Source organism: Bubalus bubalis, chromosome 6 (genome assembly GCF_019923935.1).
Source record: "Bubalus bubalis isolate 160015118507 breed Murrah chromosome 6, NDDB_SH_1, whole genome shotgun sequence".
In the NCBI taxonomy this organism is placed as follows: domain Eukaryota; kingdom Metazoa; phylum Chordata; class Mammalia; order Artiodactyla; family Bovidae; genus Bubalus; species Bubalus bubalis.
Window position 1 is genome coordinate 93,532,742 of NC_059162.1, and position 25,063 is coordinate 93,557,804.

Here is a 25,063-nt window from a genome sequence, read left to right on the forward strand (position 1 = left end):
CAGTGCTCATTATATTCCTGGTGCTTATTTATCTTATAAGTAGAAATTGGTACTTTTTATCCACACTTCTCCAGTATTCTCATCTTCTCCCCTCTGCCTCTGGTAATCAGAAGTCTGATCTCTTTTTCTTTGAGGGATTTAAAAAAAATGATTCCATATAAAAGTGAGATCATAGAGTATTAATCTTTCTCTATCTCACTTATTTTACTTGGCATAATGCCTTCAAGGTCCATCCATGTTGTTGCAAATGGTAGGATTTTCTCATTTTTTTTTAATGGCTGATTTGATTCCTGGGCTGGGAAGATCCGCTGGAGAAGGGATAGGCTACTCACGGCAGTATTCTTGGGCTTCCCTTGTGTTTCAGCTGGTAAAGAATCCGCTTGCAATGCAGGAGACCTGGGTTCCATCCCTTCCATCAGGGAAGATCCCGTGAAGAAGGGAAAGGCAACACACTTCAGTATTCCTTCCTGGAGAATTCCATGAACTGTATAGTCCACAGGGTCGTAAAGAGTCAGACGTGGCTGAGCGACTTTCACTTTCATTTTCTTTGCTTCTTCATATAGACATTTATTGCTATGAACTTTCCTCTTAGAGCTGCTCTTGCTGTATCCCACAGGTTCTGGTATGTTATTTTTCCAATTTTGTCTTAAGAAACTTTTATTTCCCTTTAATTTTTTTGTTTGGTCCATTGGTTGTTAGGACACAAATCTTTATTTTAGCTGGTCTACGTAAACTTACCAATGTGTTTGTTAATGGTAAAATAAAATACTATAACTATAATAAAGAAATTTTTAAACATTGTATTTTTCATGTGTCCCTTCTATAAAACTAGAAGCTTCATGATGATGAGGACATTTTTGTCTTATTTACTGTTATGCTTAATACAGTACCTTGCACATAGTAGTTGGTTAGTAATTAGAGATAGTTTGCATCCTGGTTAAATAAATGGGTTTTGGAGTCACTGGGTCTTAGTTCTGCCACTTACTGATTAAGTAAGTGGTTAGAATTGGTAAGTTATTTAACTTTTTTAAACTAATTAACATTGGTAAGTTATTTAACTTTAAACCTCAGATTATCATTAAAATGGAGTTGATAGAAATTTGCTTATTGGGCTATGACAATTAGATAGTAGAGATAAAGTTCTTGGTCAGCGCCTGGTGTATGCTAAGTACTAAATAAAGATTAGCTACTTATAGAAATTAGTTATTTTACCAAGTAGAGCAATTTTTATTACTTCATTTTTACAGCCATAGAAGGAGGTTTAAGTGTTAGAAATTTATCCAAGATCAGTTGAGATGTCATTTCAGGCCTTTTGTCTCCCCAATCAGTGTTATACCAAGCTTTTCTTACTAAAAGATTCCAGGCATGTCTTGTCTGCTCGCATTTTACATTTGAAAAAGTTGTCTGATAAGTGGGCATATGATTTCCTTAGTGACGTCATCAATATTCATGGCTTTAGGTATTTTGTATTTATGCTTTCAACTCCTCAGTCCAGCCATTCTTGCCACTTCCACAATTCTTACCTTGAACCAAGTCAGTGTCATCTGGATTATTGCAGTGTGCTTATAATAGCAATAAGTTCTTTTTGTTTCTTTTCTTGATAAAGAAGGCAAGTGATCCCTGTTAATAGATTAGATCTTGTAATTCTCTGCTCAGAAGTCTTCAGTACCTTTCCCTCACACTTAGAATCCTTAGAGTCCTTAATAAGGGGCCTTGTGATCTGACTTCTATTACCTCTCTCTTCAGTCATAGTAGCTTTTTTTTTTTTGCAGTTTCTCAAATTAAGCACATTCCTTAGGGTCTTAGCATTCACATTTCTCTTCACTTGAAATGTCTTCATACATCCATACAACTCAGTCCTTTACTTCCTTTAAGTCATTTTTATCAGTAAATGATGATTCTATTTTTAAAAAGAAGATACCTCCCTTAAATTCCTATTTTTTTATTTGTGCATTTATTTATTACCCATCTTTCTATCTTAGAATGTAAATTCATGAGGACAAGAATTTTCATCTATTTTGTTTACTCCTAGAGAATATTTGACATATAGTATGAGCTCAGAAAATACTTGGTGATTTAAGAAGTAGTTATGGTTGGAAACTAAGAGAAGTCTCTGAGGGCTTAATTCATTCCCCAATAAGGACAGGTTTGAAGTAATTATAAAGAAATGACTAGATTGAACTGATTTTTCTTACTTGCTTATTGCCTTGGGCAGATTTCTTAATTCTAGGGATTTAGTTGCTTTGCCAGTAAAATGAGGAATTCCTCATAGGGGTATTGTAAGGTTAATAATGGATACTCTATATAAGTGAAAGCTATGTTTATTTTTGATCTGTGGCAGGACTGTTGCTAAATTGGGGCAGGTTCTTATTTAAAGGAAATTGTGTTATGTTCTGAAGTAAGAGAATCTTTTTGCAGCCTATTGAAGGTCAATAATGGCACCCCACTCCAGTACTCTTGCCTGGAAAATCCCATGGACGGAGGAGCCTGGTGGGCTACAGTCCATGGGGTTGCTAAGAGTCGGACACGACTGAGCGACTTCACTTTCACTTTTCACTTTCATGCATTGGAGAAGGAAATGGCAACCCACTCCAGTGTTCTTGCCTGGAGAATGCCAGGGACGGGGGAGCCTGGTAGGCTGCCGTCTATGGGGTCGCACAGAGTCGGACACGACTGAAGTGACTTAGCAGTGAAGGTCAGTATGAGGTAAAAATTAAGCATTGCTGCAATTTCAGTGTAAGGAACTAGAAACAATTTTAAAATTCAACATAGATTCATTGTGTTTTGGTAATTTTTTATTGTACCATCTTAGGGTCTTTGGTGGATTTCGTCTTGGCTTTGGATTCAGATGTACATGAAATTAAATCAGTGTCTACCTTGTAATACTGTTGTATCCTTGTAAAAGTTACAAGCTCTGTGAGCTTTTCCCCCCCCAGGTGTATAAAATGAAGACAATACCAATGTAATAGGATTATTAGGGGAGTTAAAATGATAAATTTTATGTTGAACATCTAGCATAGTGCCTAGCATATAACAGACCCTTTGAAATTTTTAATTTTTTATTATTTCAAGATTGCATGTATAAAGTATGATTTAAGTATTGTGACTGCTACTTTCCATGTGTCGTAATTGTTTTTCCTTTCAGAGTAGTTACCTCAAGAGGTTATCCATTTATTCCCAGGTGATTGTAACTGATTAGAGTGTTTTCACAACTCATCTTTTGGAGTTGTCTTCTGTATTTATAGTATTTGTTGTTTGTTTAGTCGTTAAGTTGTGTCCGACTCTTTTACGACTCCATGAACTGAAGCCTTCAAGGTTCCTCTGTCCATGGGCTTTCCCAGGCAAGAATACTGGAGTGTGTTGCTATTTCCTTCTCCAGGGGATCTTCCTAATTCAGGAATCAAATCTGTATCTCATGCATTGGCAGGCAGATTCTTTACCACTGAGCCACCAGGGAAGCCCCTTATTTGTAGATTCTTTTGAAATCCCCAATTTGAGAGTAGATTTTATCTTTTATAGGAATCAAAAAGATGAATTTTGAAACCAATTTTTGGCAGTGTTGGAATAATACTAAATAATAATACTGCCTTTCTTATTTTACAATGAATTCTAAAGACTATATTAGATGAATATCAAACATATTTAGGACTATCATGATATTGTTTGAAATTAGTATATTATCTCCTATGATGACTACTTTAAAAGGACACCTACCTCTTGGGTGTATAAGTATTGAATTGTTTATTAAAAAGTATTACTTCACTGCTTATTTTTGCCTCATATATTTACATAGTTGTTGTATTAACATATGTAGTAAAAAATTTTACTGTTTCTGTTTTCTGAAAAAATGTGTTTTTAACTTTTTTTTTTAGCGCTCACCAGAATATACCAATTGCCGATATCTATGCAAACTTTGCTTAATTCACATTGAAAACATCCAGGGAGCTCATAAACATATAAAAGAGAAACGACATAAGAAAAACATTTTGGTAAGTCTTTTTAGAAAATATTTATTTATTGAATGATAAAACTATATGAAATATTTTTATTAATGAAACTCAAAACCAAGTGTTTGTCCATTCTTATAGTAATAACTGATATGATAGTGTTGAAAGCTGTGATTGCCCTCCTTCTGTTGGATGGTCAGGAGGGGAACCTGCTCAGTGACCAGTTTGCTCATCCTAAAGTATGTTGTGATTCCTAAGTTTAAAAGTCAGGTATAGTCAGTCCAACTGGTTTTTATTGAGTTCTTAAGTGTTAGCTTTATGGAGTGGTGAATAAGATAGTCATGGTTCTTGCCCTCAGAGTTTCTAAAGTATTGGTGAAAGCATACAATGAATAAGGATTTAAGTATGATGAGTTTCATTAAAGGGGGAATTGTAATACTAAGGAAGTATACAAAGGATATTTTACTTAATGTAGAGGAGGGATGATTTCTTTAAGAAAGTGACATTTGAATTGTTGAACCTTGAAGTAGAGGTTTAAAAGGCAGAAAGATAAAGCATAGAAGGGTGAGATGAGAGCATTTTACACAAAAAAGCAGCATGAATAAAGGTCTCTAAATTGTGAAAGGACAAGACATATGAGGAACTGAAAGAGTCTAGTATGACTGGAGCAAGAGAGCTAGGGGAAAAGTGGTATAAGGTGAAGCTGGAGAAGTCTAGATCATGCAGGGCCTTTGGGAATTCATATGTGATCAGTTATTAGAATGTTTTCTTTTTGAAATTCATTAGTATGTTAGCTACTTAATTTTTTTCTTTTCAAAATTATAATAATAATTCTATATAACTTCTTACTTATCTCTAAGATACCCTCTCTGAGAAATACTCTTTTACCTGACCTTTCCAGCAAGTCTGTGTTACAGATATTTTCTTCATGTTCCCATAGTGACTTGATCAGAAAACCTTACACTTATGTATTATAAATATCTGTGCTTCTCTTCTCTTGCAGACTTCAGTATGTAAATGTTTTCAAGGACAGATTTAATTTCTTATTTATTTTTCTTCATTCCTAAGTACGGTATCTGACGCATAGTTGGTGATCAGTACATTTCTATTGGAAGAAAAATTCATTCAAAATATTCAACAACTTGGAAGAGAAATCACTCAAATTTTATCAGCCTATTTTTATTCAATTAGCATTTCAGAAGAGTTAATAGAGACAAAGTAGTAGTTTAAGAGATAATAACTGAGAAATTTCAAGAAATGTTGGAAGGTGCTGATCACTAGTTGCAGGAAGCTCAGGGAATTGCCAAAAAACTTAGAAAGTCATTACACATTATATACATTACAGAGAAATTTTAGAATATTAAAAAAAACCCAAACCAACCTTAAAATCAGCTATCCTGAACTTTTAGTGAAGTTGGAATAGTAGAGACTGGATTTACCTTCTTGAAATAAGCAACAAAACAAAACAAAAAGAGAAATATGACTAATAATTTTTTTCTTTAGGCAGTGAAGGACTGACAGTGAAAACAAACAAGCTCAATGATTACTCCAATTTGAGAGAGTTTTCAGATTGTACAATAGGGAGCAGAATGCAACGGGCTCCCAGAGATGAGGAGATGAACTTGACTTCAGGGAGTACAGTGTGGCTAGAGTTTGTAGGACAGAAAAACAAAAAAGAAAGCTATACAGGCAGAAACTCAAAGATCTATGAACAGTTCCCTCAGAATATTTAGTGCAGTACTGATACTGATTGGTGCACGCATGTGAGAAAGCTGCCTGAAGTCAGGGAAAGAACCATCTGAAGGGATTAGAATAGTGCTTGGTGCGCCTCCAAAACCGCGAATAGTATCTTCCAACTGTCCAGACTGGAAAACCTCATGAGACTTCCCTTGTGGTCCAGTAGTTAAGATTTAGCGCTTCCAATGCAGGGGACCTGGGTTCAGTCCCTGGTCAGGGATCTTGATCCAGTATGCCACAACTAAAGATCCTACATGCTGCAACAAAGATACCACATGCTGAAATGAAAATGAAAGATCCCGCGTGCCCAAACTAAGACTCAGCGCACACAATGAGTGCATTAAAATGAGCTAAACCCCAAACTCAAATAGCTAATCTGTAAATAAGAAAAATCTCGAAAGAAAGAGTTGTATTTTTACCCATATATATAACAGCTTCACATGAAATCTAAAATGATATTCAGACTGCTACTAGGATCTTCTCCAAAGTATAACTTTCTTGATAATATGAACAGAATCTTATTTAAAATAAAGCCTTCTTGGACTTCCCTGGTGGTATAGCAGATGAGAATCCACCTGCTACTGCAGAGGACGTGAGTTTGATCCTTGGTCTGGGAGGATTTCACATGCTGTGGATCAGCTAAGGCCATGAGCCACAACCACTGAACATGCGGGCTGCAGTTACTGAAGCTCACATGCCTAGAGCTCATGTGCTACAACAAGAGAAGCCACCACAGTGAGAAGCCTGCACACTACAAGTAAGAGTAGCCACTGCTCTCTGCAGCTAGAGGAAGCCTGTGTGCAGCAGTGAAGTCCCAGCACAGCCAAAAATAAATAATAAGAAAATAAAATTTTTAAAAAGGCCTAGTGTAGCTGGATAAATAAATAAATAAATATGGATTTTTTTGAATGGAAAAGCAAAAAGAAAAACCTCATACTTTGTGGGAAGTTGGGTAAAGTAATCAGAAAGATCTTATTTCAGTAGTGGGGAATCTTTAACCCTAAGCTAAATCTGGTGCCAACTAAAAAATTCTGAAGGTAAGACACCAAAAAATAACCTATTTTCAATTATTTCATGTCATTATAGAAAAAGGCTTGAGAATATTTTTAGGAATACAAAATGTCCATCCTCCCCTGAAAGTTTACATTGTCTGCCATTCAGTCAAAAATTATCTGGAGTACAAGGCAGCAGGAAGATACAAATTGTGAAGAGAAGAAAGATCAGTCAATCAAAAGCAACCTTGAACTGACACAGTAGAATTGGTAGAGAAGGACATTAAGACAGTTAATATAACTACTCTTGATGTTCCTAAAAATAGAGACTTGGAAGATATAAAAATGATTCGAATTGAACTTACAGAAATGCAAACTGTAATGTCTAAGATGAAAAATACAGTATGTAGGATGGCAGATGAGACATTGCAAAAGAAGAGGTTGGTGAACTTGAAGATATAGGAATGGAAGTAAATAATGAAACAGAAAGAAAAAAGAACTTGGAAAAAAGAGCATCATTGAGCTCTGGGATAATTGATATTTGTACCATTCCTTCATACACTCTTCAGAACATTGAGAAGGAATGCTTCCCAACCCAGTCTATAAGGACCATATTACTCTAATACAGGAACCAGAAGAGGATATTACAATGAAAGAAAACTTCAGATCAGTATCCCTCATTATAACTGCAAAAATTCTAAACATTATCTTAGAAAATTGAATCCAACAATACGTTTAAAGAAGGAAATACAAAATGACCAAATAGGAATTTATTCCAGGAGTGCATTTTTGGTTTAACATTAGAAAATGAATCACTGTAATTAATTAACATTAATTAATTAACTGTAATCATATTAACAAACAGAAAAAGAAAAACATGTGATCATCTTAGTAGATGCTGAAAAAGCATTTAAAAAACTCCTGATTAATAAAAATCTCAGCAGACTAGGAATAGAAGGGAACTTTCTCAACATCCTAAAGAACATTCTGTGAAGAAGTTACAACTAACATTATACTTAATGGCGAAAACTGAATGTTTTCTTCTTAAGATAGGAAAAAGACAGGTATGAAAATGGTATAGCTGTGGAAAACTGTATTGTAGTTCCTCAAAAAGTTAAAAATGGAATTACTATATAATCCAGCAGTTACACTTTTGAGTATAAACTTAAAGGAATTGAAAGCAGGGTCTTTAAGTGATATTTGTACCACCATATTCATTATAGCATTATTCACAATAGCTAAAATATGGAAGCAACTCAGCTGTCCGTCAGCAGATGAATGGATAAACAAAATGTTACATATACATACATTGAAAAATACTGCCTTAAAAGGAAGGTAATTCTGATATGTCACAACATGGAAGAACCTTGAGTAAGTTAATGCTAACTGAAATAAGCCAATCATAAAAAGACAAATACTGTAATTATTCCACTTATATGAGATACTTAGAGTAGTCAGAATCATAAAGACAGAGAGTTGAATGGTGGTTGTCTGGGGAGATGGAGGAATGGAAAGGTTTCAGTTTTACAAGATAAAAAGAATTCTGCTGATGTGTGATGGTGATGGTTGTACAACAAATGAATGTACTTAATTCCATTGAATTGTACTTGTAAAAATGGTTAAGATAGTACATTTTATGTTATGTATATTTTATCACAGTAAAAAAAATGGGGGAAAAAGATAGATATGTTCACTCTTACCACTTTTATTCAGCGTTTTATTCGAAGTTCTAGCCAGTGAATTCAGACAAGAGAAAGAAAGGAAAGCTATCTAAGTTGGAAAAGAAGAAGTACAACTATATTTGTAGGTAAATGTGATTATTTATATAGAATATTCAGTGACGTCAGGGAATTATTAGAGTTAATGAGTTTAGCAAGGTTGCAGAATGCAAACTCAGCATGCAAAAGTCAGTTGTATTTTTATATACTAATAATGAATAGTACAAAAGTGAAATTCAAAATACTACTATTACAATAGCATCAAAAATATGCAAAATTATGCACAGAAATTATGAAACATTCCTGAGAGAAATTAAAGAAGAGCTAAAGAAATGCAGAAATAAACCTTATGTGTTGGAAGAACTAATATTATTAAATTTCTTTCTAAACTGATCTGTACACTCAGCCCAATCCTGAACAAAATCCTGAATTGAAAGCCTGACTCTAAAATTCATCTGGAATATACACTGCTATATTTAAAATAGATAAGCAACAAGGACCTACTTTATAGCACAGGGAACTATATTCAATATCTTATCAGTTCTGTTCAGTCACTCAGTCGTGTCCAACACTTTGCGACCCCATGAATCGCAGCACGCCAGGCCTCCCTGTCCATCGCCAACTCCCGGAGTTCACTCAAACACAATATCTTATAATAACCTATAATGGAAAAGAATCTGAAAAAGAATATATCTGTATGTATTTACGTATGTACGTATATATAACTGAATCACTTTGTTGTAACCCGAAATGCTGCAAATCAACTATACTTCAATAAAGAAAACTAAAAAAGAAGGAAGAGAAAAGCTGAAATTCATCTGGGAAAGCAAAGGCCCTAGAAAATTTAAAAGAACTTTGAAAAAAACAAAGTTGGAGGACTAACAACGCCTGCCTTACAGACTTAAACTACAGTAATAAGGCAGTGTGGTATTGGCATCAAATAGACAAATAGATCAGTGGAGCAGAATAGTGAGTATAGAAATGGCACACTTGTATGAACAACTGATATATATATATATTTTTACAGAGATTCAAAGGTAATTCAGTGGAGAAATTATATTCTCTTAAACATATGAGTAGTTAAATATCCATGAATAAAGAAAGACGCTTGATCCATACCTTACTTATAGACCTAAATGTAAAACCTAAAAGTATAAAATTTCCAGGGTAAGATATGGTAGAAAATCTTTATGACCTTGGATTGGGCAAAATTTCTTAGATATGATACTAAAGAGGAAAAAAATGATGAATGGACTTACTCAAAATTAAAAACTTCTGCTCTTTGAAAGATATCTTTAAAGAATGACAGACAATAGTAGCTGCAGATTGGGAAAAGATATTCACAAATCATATCAGGTAAATGAGTTGTATCTAGAAGAAATAAAAAACTTCTAAAACTCAGTAATAAGTACAGTAATCACTCCTTATTCATGGTTTTGCTTTCCATGGTTTCAGTTACCCTTGGTCAGCCATGTCTGAAAATATCAAATGGAAAATTCCACAAATAAAGAGCGTACAGTTTTAAACTGCATGCCATTCTGAATTCAGTTCAGTTCAGTAGCTCCGTCATGTCTGACTGTGAAACCATGGACTACAGGATGCCAGGCTTCCCTGTCCTTCACTATCTCCTGGAATTTGCTCAAACTCATGTCCATTGAGTCTGTGATGCCATCCAACCATATCATCCTCTTTCGTCCCCTTCTCCTCCTGCCTTCAATCTTTCCCAGCATCGGGGTCTTTTCCAATGAGTCAGTTCTTTGCATCAGGTGGTGAAACTATTGGAGCTTCAGCTTTAGCATTGGTCCTTCCAGTGCATATTCAGGGTTGATTTCCTTTGGGATGGACTGGTTTGATCTCCTTGGTGTCCAAGAGTCTTTTCCAGTACCACAGTTCAAAAGCATCAATTCTTTGGCACTCAGCTTTCTTCATGGTCCAAACTCTCACATTGGTACATGACTACTGGAAAAACCATAGCTTTGACTATATGGACCTTTGTTGGAAAAGTAGTCTCTGCTTTTTAATACTCTGTCTTAGGTTCGTCATAGCTTTTCTTCCAAGGAGCAAGCATCTTTTAATTTCATGGCTGTAGTAGTTCGCAGTGATTTTGGATCCTAAGAAAATAAAGTCTGTCACTGTTTCCATTGTTTCCCCATCTGTTTGCCATGAAGTGATGGACTGGTCGCCATGATTATAGTTTTTTTAATGTTGAGTTTTAAGCCAGCTTTTTCACTGTCCTCTTTCACCTTCATCAAGAGGCTCTTTTAGTTCCTCTTCACTTTCTGTCATTAGGATGGTGTCATTTTCGTACCTGCAGTTACTGATATTTCTCCCAGCATCTTGATTCTACCTTGTGCTTCATCCAGCCTGGCATTTTGCATGATGTACTCTGTATATAAGTTAAATAGGCAGGGTGACAATATATAGCCTTGATGAACTCCTTTCCCAATTTTAAACCAGTCCGTTGTTCCATGTCTGGTTCTGACTGAATAGTGTGGTGAAATTTCTTGTTTGGCTTTGTCCTGCCCATGATGTGGGTATCTGCATAGTGTATGCTACCTGTCTGTTAGTTACTTGGTAGCCATCTTAGGTATCAGATTGGCTGTTGGTGGTATCACAGTGCTTGTGTTTGAGTAATTTTTACTTAATAATAGCCCCAACGTGCAAAAGTAGTGATGCAGGCAATTTGAGTAGTCTCTTAATGTGCCTAATTTATAAATAAAACTTTATCATAGGTATGTATGTGGAGGAAGAGAATAGTATTTACAGGGTTCAGTGCTTTCTGTGGTTTTAGGCTTCCACTGGAGGCCTTGGAGCATATCCTCCAAGGATGAGAGGGAACTACTATAAACAAACAACCAAATAAAATAATGGGCAAAAGATTTGAGCCAACATTTTATTAAAGAAGACATACAGATGTCAAACACATGAAAAGATGCTCAACATTATTCTTTATCAGGGAAATCACTGCACTTATAAGAACAGCTAAAATTAGAAAGATTGACTCTGCCAAGTGTTGTCAAGGATGTGAATGAATGGCAAGTCTAAAACAGTGCTGGTGGAAATGTAAAATAGTATTGGGTTGGCTAAAAAGTTTGTTTGGGATTTTCCATAGCATAAGATGGTATAGAAAAACCTGAATGAACTTTTTGGCCCACCCAATAATCCACCTTTTATTTTAAAGGTTTATTTTTAAATTATTTTTTAATTGAGAGTTGGTTGACATACAACATGTTAGTTTCACATGTACAACATAATGATTCAACATATATATATTTTGTGAAATAATCACCACAATAAATTTAGTCAATACCAACTACCACACATAACCTTTTTTTTTCTTGAGGTGAGAACTTCACCTCAATTTTCACTTTAAGATTTATGCTTAGCAACTTTTCAATAGACAATATTGCATTATTAACTATAATTACCAAGAAGTATATATAAATCTTAAGGACTGATTTATTTTATAACTGAAAACTTTTACCTTTTGGCTATGTTCACCCATTTAGCTCACCCCCAACCACTAATCCCTGCCTCTGGCAATGACCAATATGTTCTCTGTATTAGTTCAGTTTTTGTTGCTGTTCTTTTTAGATTCCACATACAAGTGAAATCATACAGTATTTATCTTTCTTGGTCAGACTTCATTTAACAGTATGCCCTCAGGGTCCATCCATGTTGTTGCATATGGCAAGATTTTCTCTTTTTTAATGGCTGAATAATGTTAAGTTGTATATATGGACCACATTTTCTTTATTCACTCATCCATCAGTGGACATGTAGGTTGTTTCCATGTCTTGGATATTATAAATAAAGCTGCAGTGAACATGGAAGTACAGATTTCTTTTCCTGTTAGTGTTTTAATTTTTTTTTGGATAAATACCCAGCAGTGGAATTACTAGGTCACATGGTAATACATCCATTTTTGAAAACACATTGGCAGTTTTTTAAAAGTTAAACATACAACTAATAATGAGTCAGCCGTTCCATTCCTGTGGGTTTACCCAAGATAAATGAAAGCATATGTCTCTACACTTACTTGTATATGAATACTCATTGCAGTTTTATGTTTAATAATTAGCCAAAGAAGTGAACAAATACATGTGGTATATCCATATCTTGTTATGCTATTTGTTGTTAAAAGGAGTGAACTATTGACTATGCAACAACATAGATGGATCTTAAGTATCATGAGTGTAAAAAGTCAGACAAAAATGACTATATACTGTGCAATTCCATATATATAAAATTTTAGAAAATGCAGTCTAAGCTGTAATCATAGAAAGCAGATTGGTAGTTCCCAGAATATGGGTGTAGAAGAAGGATGGAGTGATTACAAAGGGATATGAGGAAATTTCTGAGAGAGATTGATATGTTTATTATCTTGATTGTGGTGATGGTTTTATTATATATATATATGTCAAAAATGAACCAAATTGTAAAGTTTAAATATGTGCAATTTATTTTATATAAATTATATCCACAGTAAAGCTGCTTTTTTAAAAGCAGCCGAAAAGATAAAGTCATTCACAAAGGTGCAGAGGATGGGAATGTTGGCTGACTTATCAATAACAGCAATAGAAGCCAGAAGACAGTTGAATAGTATCTTCAGAGTTCTGGAGGAAGGAAAAATCTCCTGTCAACATATGTTTATTGATTTTTTTGGTCACACCACACAGCATGAGGAACTTCCCTGACCAAGGATTGAACCCATGCCCCCTGCGTTGGAAGCACAGAGTCTTAAGCACTAGATCACCAGGGAAGTCCTTTTTTTTTTTTTAACTATATTTATATATCCAGTGAAATTGCCTAACAGTAATGAGCACAAAATATATATATACACACATGCATTTATTTTTATTTTATTCAAATATAGTTGATTTACAATGTTGTGTTAATTTCTGCTCTAAAGGATAATAATTGAGGTCAATATATATATACATTCTTTTTTTTTAAATCATTGGCCCATGTCTTGTAAGCCAGTAACTTTTATTTATTTATTTTTGGCTGTGCTGGGTTTTCATTGCTGTGCATGCAGGCTTTCTCTAGTTGCAGCCAGCAGGGGCTACTCTTCGTTGTGCTGTGTAGGCTTCTCATTGTGGTGGTTTTCTTGTTGCAGAGCATGGGCTCTAGGCACATGGGCTTCAGTAGTTGTGGCACATGGACTCAGTAGTGGCATGGGCTTAGTTGCTCAGCAGCATGTAGAATCTTCCTGGTAGGGTTCGAACTTGTGTTCCTGCATTGGCAGGTGGATTCTTAACCAGTAGACCACTAGGGAATTCCAGTATACATTATTTTTTTTGAAGTTTATTTATTTATTTGGCTGTGCCAGATCTTAGTTGAGGCACATGGGATCTTTGATCTTTGTTGTGGCTTGCGGCATCTTGGTTGCAACATGTGAGATCTAGTTCCCTGACCAGGGATTGAACTTGGCCCCCTGCACTGGAAGTACGAAGTCTTAGCCACTGGACCACCTGGAAAGTGCCCCATGTTCTTTCCAATATTCTTTTCCATTATGGTATATCCCAGGACATTGAATATAGTTCCCTGTGCTATAAGCAGGATCTTGTTGTTAATCCATGCTATATATATAATAGTTTGAATATCTGTTGATCCCATGCCTCCCAGTCCATCTCTCCCCACCACTTTTGGCAAACACAGATCTGTTTTCTATGTCTGTGTTTCTGTTTCTGTTTCAAAAGTAAGTTCATTTGTGTCATATTTTGGATTCCACATATAAGTGATGTTACATGATATTTGTCTTTCTCTTTCTGACTTACTTCACTTAGTATAATAATCCCTAGGTTCATCTGTGTTGCTGCAGATGGCATTATTTTATTCTTTTTTATGACTGAGTAGTATTCCCTTGTATATGTGTACCATGTCTTTATCCTGTTGATGGACATTTAGTTTGTTTCTGTGTCTTGGCCACTGTGACTGGTGCTACTATGTACATAGGAGAGCATGTATTTTTTCAAATTAGAGTTTCCTCCAGATATATTCCAGGTGTGGGATTGCTGGTTCATATGGTTCTGTTTGTAGTTTTTTAAGGAAACTCCATACCATTCTTCATACTGGTTGTACCAGTTTACATTCTCACCAACAATGTAGGAGGGTTCTCTTTTCTCCACAGTGTCTTCAGCATTTTCATTTGTACACTTTTTAACGATGGCCATTCTGACTGATGTGAGGTGGTACCTGGTAGGTTTGAGTCACGTATTTCTAATAATTAGTGATGGTGAACATCTTTTCATATGCCTGTTGGCCATCTGTATGTCTTCTTTGGAGAAGGATTGATTTAGGTCTGCCTCTTTTTTGATGGACCTAACAGAGTCAGAAGAGGTGGCAAGAGTACACAGAACTATACATAAAAGGTATAGTTCTTATAAGTTCTTAAGTTATAATTCTTAAGTTATAGTTCTTAAGTTCTTTTAAGGACTGGTGTGGTGTGGATGCTCACTTGGAGCCAAACATCCTGGAGTGTGAAGTCAAATGGGCCTTAGGAAGCATTACTACAAACGAAGCTAGTGGAGGTGATGGAATTCCAGCTGAACTATTTCAGATCCTAAAAGATGATACTGTTACAGTGCTGCACTCAGTATGTCAGCAAATTTGGAAAACTCAGCAGTGGCCACAGTACTGGAATAGGTCAGTTTTCATCCCAGTTCCAAAGAGGGCAGTGCTAAAAAATGTTCAAACTACCAGACAGTTGTGCTCATTTCCTGTAGCTAGGCTTCTGCAGTACTTGAATTAAGAGTGTCTAGATGTACAAGTTGGATTTAGAAAAGGCAGAGGAACCAGAGATCAAATTGCCAACATTCATTGGATAATAGAGAAATAAGGGAATTCCAGAAAAAAAAAATGTGCTTCATTGTGCTAAATCCTATGACTCTGTGGATCACAACAAACTTTGGAAAATTCTTAAAGAGATGAGAATACCAGACCATCTTACCTGTCTCCTGAGAAAGCTGTATGTGGGTCAAGAAGCAACAGTTAGAACCTTATATAAACAAATGACTGGTTCAAAATTAGGAAAGGAGTATGACAAAGCTGTATATTGTTACCCTGTTTATTTAACTTATATGCAGAGTACATCATGCAAAATGCCGAGCTGGATGAGTTACAAGCTGGAATCAACATTTCCAGGAGAAATAGCAACAATCTCAGATATGCAGATGATACTCTGCATATCTCATGCCAGAAAATGAAGATGAACTGAAGAGCCTCTTGATGAGGGTGAAGGAGAGTGAAAAAGCTGGCTTAAAACTCAGCATTAAAAAAAACTAAGATCATGACTTTCATTGCCATTACTTCAGGGCAAATAGAAGGGGAAAATGTGGAAGCAGTGACAGATTTTCTCTTCTTGGGCTCCAAAATCACTGTGGATGGTGACTGCAGCCATGAAATTAGAAGATGCTTGCTTCTTGGAAGGAAAGCTATGACAATCCTAGACAGTATATTAAAAGCGAACAGATAACTTTCCTGACAAAGGTCTGTATAGTCAAAGCTGTGGTCTTTCCAATAGTCATGTACGGATGTGAGAGTTGTACCATAAGGAAGCCCGAGTGCCAAAGAATTGATGCTTTCAGACTGTGGTGCTGGAGAAGACTCTTGAATGTCCCTTGGACAACAAGGAATTCAAACCAGTCAATCCTAAGGGGAATCAGCCCTGAATGCTCATTGGATGGACTGATGCTGAAGTTCTAAGACTTTAGCCACCTGATGGGAAGAGCTAGCTAACTCATTGGAAAAGACCCTGATGCTGGGAAAGATTGAAGGCAGGAGAAGGGGATGACAGAGGATGAGATGGTTGGATGACATCACCAACTGGATGGACATGAACTTGGGTGAACTCTGGGAGATGGTGAAGGACAGGGAAGCCTAGCGTGCTGCAGTCCATTGGTTCACAAAGAATCAGATGTGAGTTAGTGACTGAACAACAACAAAAATCCTGCTTTCCTAGTACCATGTTTTGATAAGACAGTTTTTTCCATATTGAATGTTCTTAATATTTTTATTAAAAATAATTTGACCTTATATATGAACATCTACTTCTGGGCCCTCATTTTATAGGCCTCTGTGTCTGTCTTTATGCCAATGCAATACTCTTTTGGTTACTGTGACTTTGCACTAAGTTTTGAAATCAGGAAATTTGAGTCCTCTAAGTTTGTTGTTCTTTTTCAAGATTGTTTTGGCTGTTTGGGGTCTCTTGAGGGTCCATGTGAATTTTAGGATTTTTTTTTTCTTTTTCTACACAAAAGTTGTTGGGATTTTAATAGGGATTGAATTGGATATATAGATTGCTTTGGATACTACTGACATCTTGACAATATTGAATCTGCCAGTCCAGAACATGGAATGCTCAGTTGCTTAGTTGTATCTGATTCTTTGTGATGCTATGGACTGTGTAGTCTATCAGATTTTTCTTTCCAGGAGTTTTTCCCAGCATGGAATATCTTTTTTTTTTTTTTTATTCATGTCTTCTTTAGTTTCTTTAAGCAGCATTTTGTCTTTTTCAGTGCATACCTCTTTCATCTTCTTGGTTAAATTCATTCTTAAGTCTTTTATTCTCTTTGATGCTGTTTTGGATGGAATTATTTTCTTCTGTTTCAAAGTGTTTATTGTTAGTATATAGAATTGCACCTGATTTTAAAAATAATATTATTTATTTTTATTTTTGACTGAGCTCAGTCTTCATTGCTGTGCAGAATTTTCTCTAGTGGTGGTGAGTGGGAGCTACTCTAGTTGTGAGCAGGCTTCTCATTGTGGTCTCTTTTGTTGTGGTACATGACTCGAGGTGTGCAGGCTTCAGTAGTTGCAGCATATGGGCTCAGTAATTATGACTCCCAGGCTCTAGAGCACAGACTCAGTAATTGTGGTGCATGGGTTTAGTTGCTCCATGGCATGTGGGATCTTCCCCGATTAGGGACTGAACCCATGTCTCCTGCATTGGCAGGCAGATTCTTTACTGCTCTGCCAACAGGGAAGCCCAGAAATGCACCTGAGTTTTGAGTGTTGGTTTATATCCTGCTGAATTTGTTCAGTAGTTCTGATGTCTGTTTTTAGACTTTTAAGGGTTTTCTATATACTAGATTATGTTTATCTGTGAACAGGGATAATTTTATTTATTCTTTTTTAATGTGAATGCCTTTTATTTCTTTTTCTTGCCTAATTCCTTTGGCTAGAGGTGTTGAATAGAAGTGGTGAAATGGTCATTCTTTACTGGTTCCTAATCTCACAGGAAAAATTTCAGTTTTTCACTATCAGATATGATGTTAGCTATAGGTTTTTCATACATGGTCTTATATAGCAGTAGTTTCATTTTGTTCCTAGTTTTTTTGAGTGCTTTTACCACAGAGGCGGAGAAGGCAATGGCACCCCACTCCAGTACTCTTGCCTGGAAAATTCCATGGACGGAGGAGCCTGGTGGGCTGCAGTCCATGGGGTCGCTAAGAGTCGGACATGACTGAGTGACTTCACTTTCACTTTTCACTTTTCATGCATTGGAGAAGGAAATGGCAGCCCACTCCACTATTCTTGCCTGGAGAATCCCAGGTTCGGTGGAGCCTGGTGGGCTGCTGTCTATGGGGTCGCACAGAGTCGGATACGGCTGAAATGGCTTAGCAATACCACAGAGGGGTGTTGTATTTTGTCAAATGGTTTTTCTGCACCAGTTGAGGTTCTTTGTCCTTTCTCCCCTTGCATGCTGTTAAGATGATATATTACATCTTAATTGTTTTATGTTGAACCATTCTTGTGTTCTAGGAATAAGTCACATTTGGTCATGGTGTATAATCCTTTTAATATTCTGTGAATTCAGTTTGCTAGTATTTAGTTGAGGATTTATTGAAAGTTTTTAAATAGAAGAATAACTGGTATGTGCTATGCTTAGTTGCTCAGTCATGTCTGACTGTTTGTGACCCCATGGACTGTAGCCTGCCAGGCTCCTCTGTCCAAGGGGATTCTCCAGGCAAGAATACTGGAGTGGGTTGCCATGCCTTCCTCCAGGAGATCATCCCAACTCAGGTATCGAACTGAGGTCTCCCACATTACAGCCGGATTCTTTATCGTCTGAGCCACAACGGAAGCCCAGGAATACTGGTTGGGTATCCTGTTCCTTCTCTAGTGGAACTTCCCCACCCAGGAATCGAACCAGAATCTCCTGCATTGCAGGCAGATTCTTTACCAGTTGAGCTACCCAGCAAGCCCAATAACTGGTATAAATACAGGGAATTGGATGAAGAGTCAGAGATTAGAAATGGGAGAATGATTAGGAGATTTTGCCTCCTGGGCAAATTTTCCAAGCCTAAACTAGTTCTTTCCGTTATACCTCACCTCAGTAGAAGGCACCACCATTTGCCCTGTTCTTAGCATAAGCACATTTGAGTCATCTTTGGTTCATCTCTTTCTTTCATATTCCACGTTCAAACAATTAGTAAATTCTATTGAATATGCCTTCAAAATATTGTGTGTTTCACATTTAGTCATTTGTCACAGATCTCTGCTTTTTGTACTGTAATCTGAGCTACCACCATCTGTCACCTGAACTATTTTCAAGTTATTCCATTTCTTTCCCCCCACAATCATCTTCACTTAGCAGCCAGAATTGTTTTTTAAAAATATATCATGTTATTTCCTGCTCATAGCTCATCAGTGGCTTCCCAACTTAAAATTCTAAACCCTTATCAGATTTTACAAGGTTGTACAGTGTTTGGCTTCTACTTAACTTTTCAACTTCATCACATTTCATAGTCACATCTTTGTTACTCACCTTCAGACATTAGGCTTTTTTTGCCTCTGAGTCCTTGCATTTACTATTTCCTATGTCTTGGAAAATACAGGGAATTGGATGAAGAGTCATAGATTAGAAATGGGAGAATAATGTGGAGATTTTTGCCTCTTGGGCAAGTTTTCCAAGCCTATTTCCTATGTCTTGAATGCTCTCCCCCAAGAAATTTAAATGTCTCTTTTCTTCACTACTTTCAAGTCTCTTTACCTGTTTAGAGTGATTTTGTCTACTCTATTCAATAGTAGCACCCTCTTCTCATTAGTCTGTAGCCTCTTACGCTGTTTCTTCTTAATAACACTACCTGACACTATAATATTTATTTATTTATATGTTGTCTGTTTTCTCCAATTAGAATATATGTTACAGAAGGGCAGGGACTTAATTGATCATATTTATGACAGGATATATATTGTGTTGATATGAGGATGATCAATGATATGAGGATATAAATGACAATATTTGATGGAACAGTATCCTAAAGGAGGTAGAATAGGCTTATTAATAGCATAGAGGAGTATGTTCATTGATTGTCTTTTATCCATTTTCAATCTAGAAATACTTCTGTATATAAAGATAGTTTTGTTACATGTTAATTTTGTATCATTTTTTTCACTAAGTATGTTGGATAAATCCTGAAAAAAAAAGTCCTGAAAACTGATATATCTGTTCGTATAACTTGTATTTAGTTTATAGTTAAGATTGTAAAAATCATCACAGAAACTTATAAAAACAAAGTTGTCTTACTTTCTATGTTTAACTATTCTGTACCATAGGTAAACTTTATATAGGTTAAAATTGATTATGATAACAATAAAATTAGGAATAGACCAAAGTCTTTGTTTAGCCTTATTGAGTGTGGGAGGGGGAAAGAACAAATTTACTATTGATTATTATTTTGGGAGCTCCTTTTCTCAAAAAAATAAGAGATTGTTTCTTGACTGAAATGTGATAATATGCCTTTATTATAATATTAAATAAAAAACGTAATAGATGGAGGAGATGCGGGTTCAATCCCTGGCTTGGGAAGATCCCCTGGAGCAGGAAATGGCAACCTGCTCCAGTATTCTTGCCTGAAAAATTCCTTGGACAGAGAAGCCTGGTGGCCTACAGTCCATGGGATTGCAAAGAGTCGGACATGATCGCGCATGCTGCACGCGCGCATACACACACACACACACGATCTTCAGTTATGTTAAAAAAAAAAATGAACAGAATAGTATGGGAGCTAGTGGATGATTTTCTTCTTTTCCTGTAATTTATGTAGCTTTTGCAGTTAGCCTGTATTTTTTAAAATCAGTATTAATTAATTTTAAAAAGTTACTGTGCATATATAATATAGTCCCTCTGTAGCTCCTTGTTTTAAATTGGCTTTCAAACTTATCAGAATAAAGTTTTTTTTTAAACATTTTGCCTAGTTTTGTATAAAATAACAGGGAAATCATTTTTTAATGGGAGGTAGTATACAAAATATATGATGATAGTGTTTAGACTGTTTTCCTGCAGTGATTTAATCTGATACTGTACATGCCAGTCACAGTCAAGACCTTCTGCTACACCTAAGTCAGTCTCTTTTGGCTACAACAGAATGATTAGCTAAATGTTGTACTTATGGAATCTTGGCTTGTAGCATTTCATAATTTATGCAGACAGTAAAGTAAAACAAGTTTTATTTTTTAAATGTTTAATAACAGCTTCCCCCATAGCATCTCTCATTCTTTCAGTCCTGTTTCACAAAGGCAGGGATCTCTGTTTCTTTTGTTCAGTTTCATTTCCTAGGTGTTTTAAATCTGGCAATAGAAGATGAATATATGTTGAGTGTGTCCTGCTCTCCTAAATATGAGGACATTAAAATAGAAGTCTCTTTTTGTATTGTTGTTATTAAACGTTACACTAACAGGAAAAACAGGAAGAAAGTGAGCTTCGTTCTCTGCCGCCTCCTTCCCTTGCCCACTTGGCTGCTTTAAGTGTTGCAGTTACTGAATTAGCAAAAGAACAAGGAATAACAGATGATGACCTCAAAGTCCGTCAGGAAATTGTGGAGGAAATGTCAAAGGTTATAACAACATTTTTACCAGGTACAACTTCATTTTATACTTAGTTTTAAAAATGATACAACTCTTCCTCTTACTTCCGCTTAATGTTTTTCTTTCAATTTTTTTCTCTTCTTTTTTCCTACTTAAAAGTAGATGAATTTCATTATTTTATAAGTGAACTTTTTGGTGGGAGATAGTTCAGAAAAAGAAAAGGAAAAATTATAGTATGGTATAATTTTTGTAATAAGAAAAAAAGATTTTTAAAGTGTCAGATACACTTTCAAATAATTGCTTAGTGCTTGAATATGGTATTTTATATTAAATTTTCATTGTCATTGACTTCTGAATGGACATTTTAATCATATTTATTTCAGTTGTATGTATTCATGCTACTCACTAAATAAAATTTCTTTTGCTTGGTTGTGGGGAAAATTAATTTAAGGATGTTAGAGGCAAAATTTGCACTTTTATTTCTTTTTTTGACTCTTGATCTTTCTTTACAGAAAGCTTAAGTTTTGGGTTCAAGGGGGAATTGGGTCGTTTATTATAGACATTTATGTATAGATTGTTTGCTTAGCCCTAATTTTTTTCCATTAATACTGAATTTACATAAATGTAAATGTATATTAAATACGATTTGTTTCTTACCACTAAAGGGATTTTGGACAGTTAATAAATTATAGTTTTATATGAAGCCATTGTGATATTTATAAGGAAGAATATAAATTGAAATTGAAAAATGTTTACTTCTCTATTTCTAATTAATAAAATTAATAATGTAGTTTTATATCTAAAACACATTGGTATTTAAATTACATATAGAAATAATTCACCATTATTATAAAAAAATGAAATATTTAGGATTTTAATGACTTAGATGACTTTAGACATTTTGTGAACTTGAAAAGTAGAGTTTTATATGTATAACTGAGTATAAACTTATACTTTCTAATATACTAAATATGCCCATCAGTCCTAATCATGTTATTTTTCAACTTGTCCTCAGAGTTTTCCAACTCTGTTCATAGTATTTGCCTTATTATGATTTTTGAAATAACATGTTTGTTAGTTTGCAAAAGATGTTGGTGGCATGTTATCGTTTCCTTTATTTTGTTCTATGAACTCTTGAAAACTATAGTTTTTGGGTTTTAGGTCTGCAATATCAATTGAGTTGGCTTCATTTTGTGTTTTTAAGAGCATTGGCTGAGTGTCTGTGATTCCTTCCCCATTTAAAGTGCTATTGCGCATGTAAATAGAAATATCTAAAAATGTAGTTTGTGACAGTAACCATAGCTAGGTTAGTACATTCTTTACTGTTGCGTATTAAATGTGAAACATACTTCTGGTCATTCCTAAATGAATTATTACTAAAATTTTATCTAAACACTGAATTTGTATGAGTTATTTCTCTCTTCCTGAACCCTATAAATGAGAAACCTTTTTATTCTTTTGTAGATCAGTTAGAAAAGGATATTATTGTTTTATAATTCTTGTATTAGAATTGGAAGACACAGAATTGAAATATATGCAATTTCCCTATGACTGTTTATTTTTTAAAGTTCTCATATTTGCATGCTGTTTCATACTTTGATATTTTCCTTCATTTCCAGAGTGTTCACTTAGGTTGTATGGCTCATCTCTGACTAAGTTTGCTCTGAAAAGTAGTGATGTTAATATAGATATAAAATTTCCTCCCAAGGTAAGTAATTAGAAAAGAACCTTTCCTGTGTAGTTCTTATTTAGTAGTTAGTGTTTTTTATTATCTTTTTAGAGAAGATACAGGAGAATATAAAACTCTGACTTGTAGAATGTTACCATGATTTAACAGTGCTTTTGGAAAGTACTTTTTAGGTGTTAGGCATAGATAGTATTAAAGAAAGATGAGACAGAAAATAAAAAGGAAGAAGAGGATGGCATTAAAAAAAAAAAAGAAAGGAAAAATGCTTGTGTTTGACTGTGTTGAACAGTTATTGCTTATGGTAAGCTGCATAAAAAGAGGAAAGAATTTTGAAATTATACCTCTGTGTTCAAATCTTGGCTGCAAGGAGCAAGTTGCTTGACCTTCTTGAGCTTCAGTTCTTAATTTCCAAGATAGGAATAATAACTTTTATATTAAACAAGGTGATATATACCATATATTTTTGTATAGTGCCTGGTACATTATGGGTACTTTTAATAAGTAGTGGCTAGAGCCATTAGCAGAATACCAGTGTTGTTTAGCATTGCTAAAATTGCTTATTTACTGATACACCAAACATTTAAAATAATTAGTTGACATTTTTTGTGTTTTGAATTTTTTGAATAATAAGTTTATGCTCAAGGAGGTTTAATTTGGGTGAAAGTTTTTTGATGTTTGATTTCTAGTCTGAATCAGCTGTTAACTTTTTTTTTAAATAGCAGCAAAGAACACATTTAAGGTAAATATTTGACATGGTTGTTATTTAAAGTAATATTTTAATCTAAGCCTTTTAGCCATGCTGCCAGTTGTAAATATCCTTTAAATTTCTTATCTCAACAACTTCTCTTTAGAAATCATGTGGTAATTTCTTTTTCATTTGTTTTGATATGAAATTGCAGACTTTTGTCACTCTAAGAACTCATTAATTCTAGGAGTGTTGCTAGAATAATAGCAGTACATGATTTATTAGATTCTACTTCCATGAATCAGACCTCTTAATATAAAAGTAAAACACTATTCTGTTTTCATTATTTTAACATGCAAAGCATTATTTTACTTATGTTTAATGAATGATCTCTAAAGTTTTGCAACTTGAAGTTTAAAATTAGTACATTGGTTTAATTTGAAACTTATTTTTAGATGAATCATCCAGATCTTCTGATACAAGTGCTTGGAATTTTAAAAAAAAGTGGTGAGTTTTACAAGTTGCTTTCCTAAAGAAAGTTCTCTAAATTTATATGCATTGTGCTGTTTATGTATGGCTATTCAAGTTATGTGTGGCTTCCCTGGTGGCTCAGATGGTAAAGCGTTTGTCTACAATGTGGGAGACCCGGGTTCAATCCCTGAGTTGGGAAGATCCCCTGGAGAAGGAAATGGCAATCCACTCTAGGACTTTTGCCTGGAGAATCCCATGGACAGAGGAGCCTGGTAGGCTACAGTCCATGGGGTCGCAAAGAGTTGGACACGACTGAGTGACTTCACTTGACTTCACTTCACTTCATTCAAGTTAAACTAAAACTGCTAGCGTGTTTGAGTCATTGATTAAACACAGATATATCCATATACATACATGTATTTAATAGGTTATGAGAATATTTACATGTTGGTTAGATAAAAAGCATCATATTTAAAATCAACATATTATAAACTATTGCCTTTTGGGTAATTTTAAAATTTTACCTTTGAATATTATGGACAGTTCTTGTGTAGAAGGAGACAGAAAACCTACAGTCATTAGATTGTTGATGAAGGAAGATTTAGGGAGAGACTTGGGGAAAAATATGTGTATGCATTGAGTAGATATGTTTTTTTCCCCACTTAAACAATATTAACCATTTATAGTACATCAACCAAATTATACCTAATAAGTTTTTCATATGTGGCCCTTCTGTCTGGATTGATTTTTATGTAAAAATGACATTCATATAGGTAAAAATACTTTTTGAATAAAAATTGTAAAAATTACATCTTTTTCAAAGTAAATCCCAGATCATGTAGTACAGTCTGCAATACTATTCTCTTGGTTTTATTTGCTGCTTTTCTTGTTATAAAGTAAATGCTTAAGAGCTTAGAATATGAAGCCAGACTTTCCAGACTCAAAATTTTAGTTGTACCACTTACAGGTTGTGTGTCCTTTGACAAATTACTAGTGTCAATGCTTCAGTTTTC

At 35.0% G+C, this 25,063-nt stretch overlaps 1 protein-coding gene across 11 annotated transcripts in view; it reads left to right on the forward strand.

Annotated features, from left to right (window-relative positions):
- Positions 1–25,063, forward strand: part of TUT4 (terminal uridylyl transferase 4) — a 127,786-nt gene that overhangs the window by 41,139 nt on the left and 61,584 nt on the right. For all 11 annotated transcript variants that reach the window (XM_044945018.1, XM_025288745.2, XM_025288740.2 and 8 more), the window contains 4 exons: positions 3,873–3,989; positions 21,081–21,258; positions 22,827–22,915; positions 24,035–24,086. In XM_044945018.1, the coding sequence (XP_044800953.1) occupies positions 3,873–3,989; positions 21,081–21,258; positions 22,827–22,915; positions 24,035–24,086 (436 nt within the window). The remainder of the gene's footprint in view (positions 1–3,872; positions 3,990–21,080; positions 21,259–22,826; positions 22,916–24,034; positions 24,087–25,063) is intronic.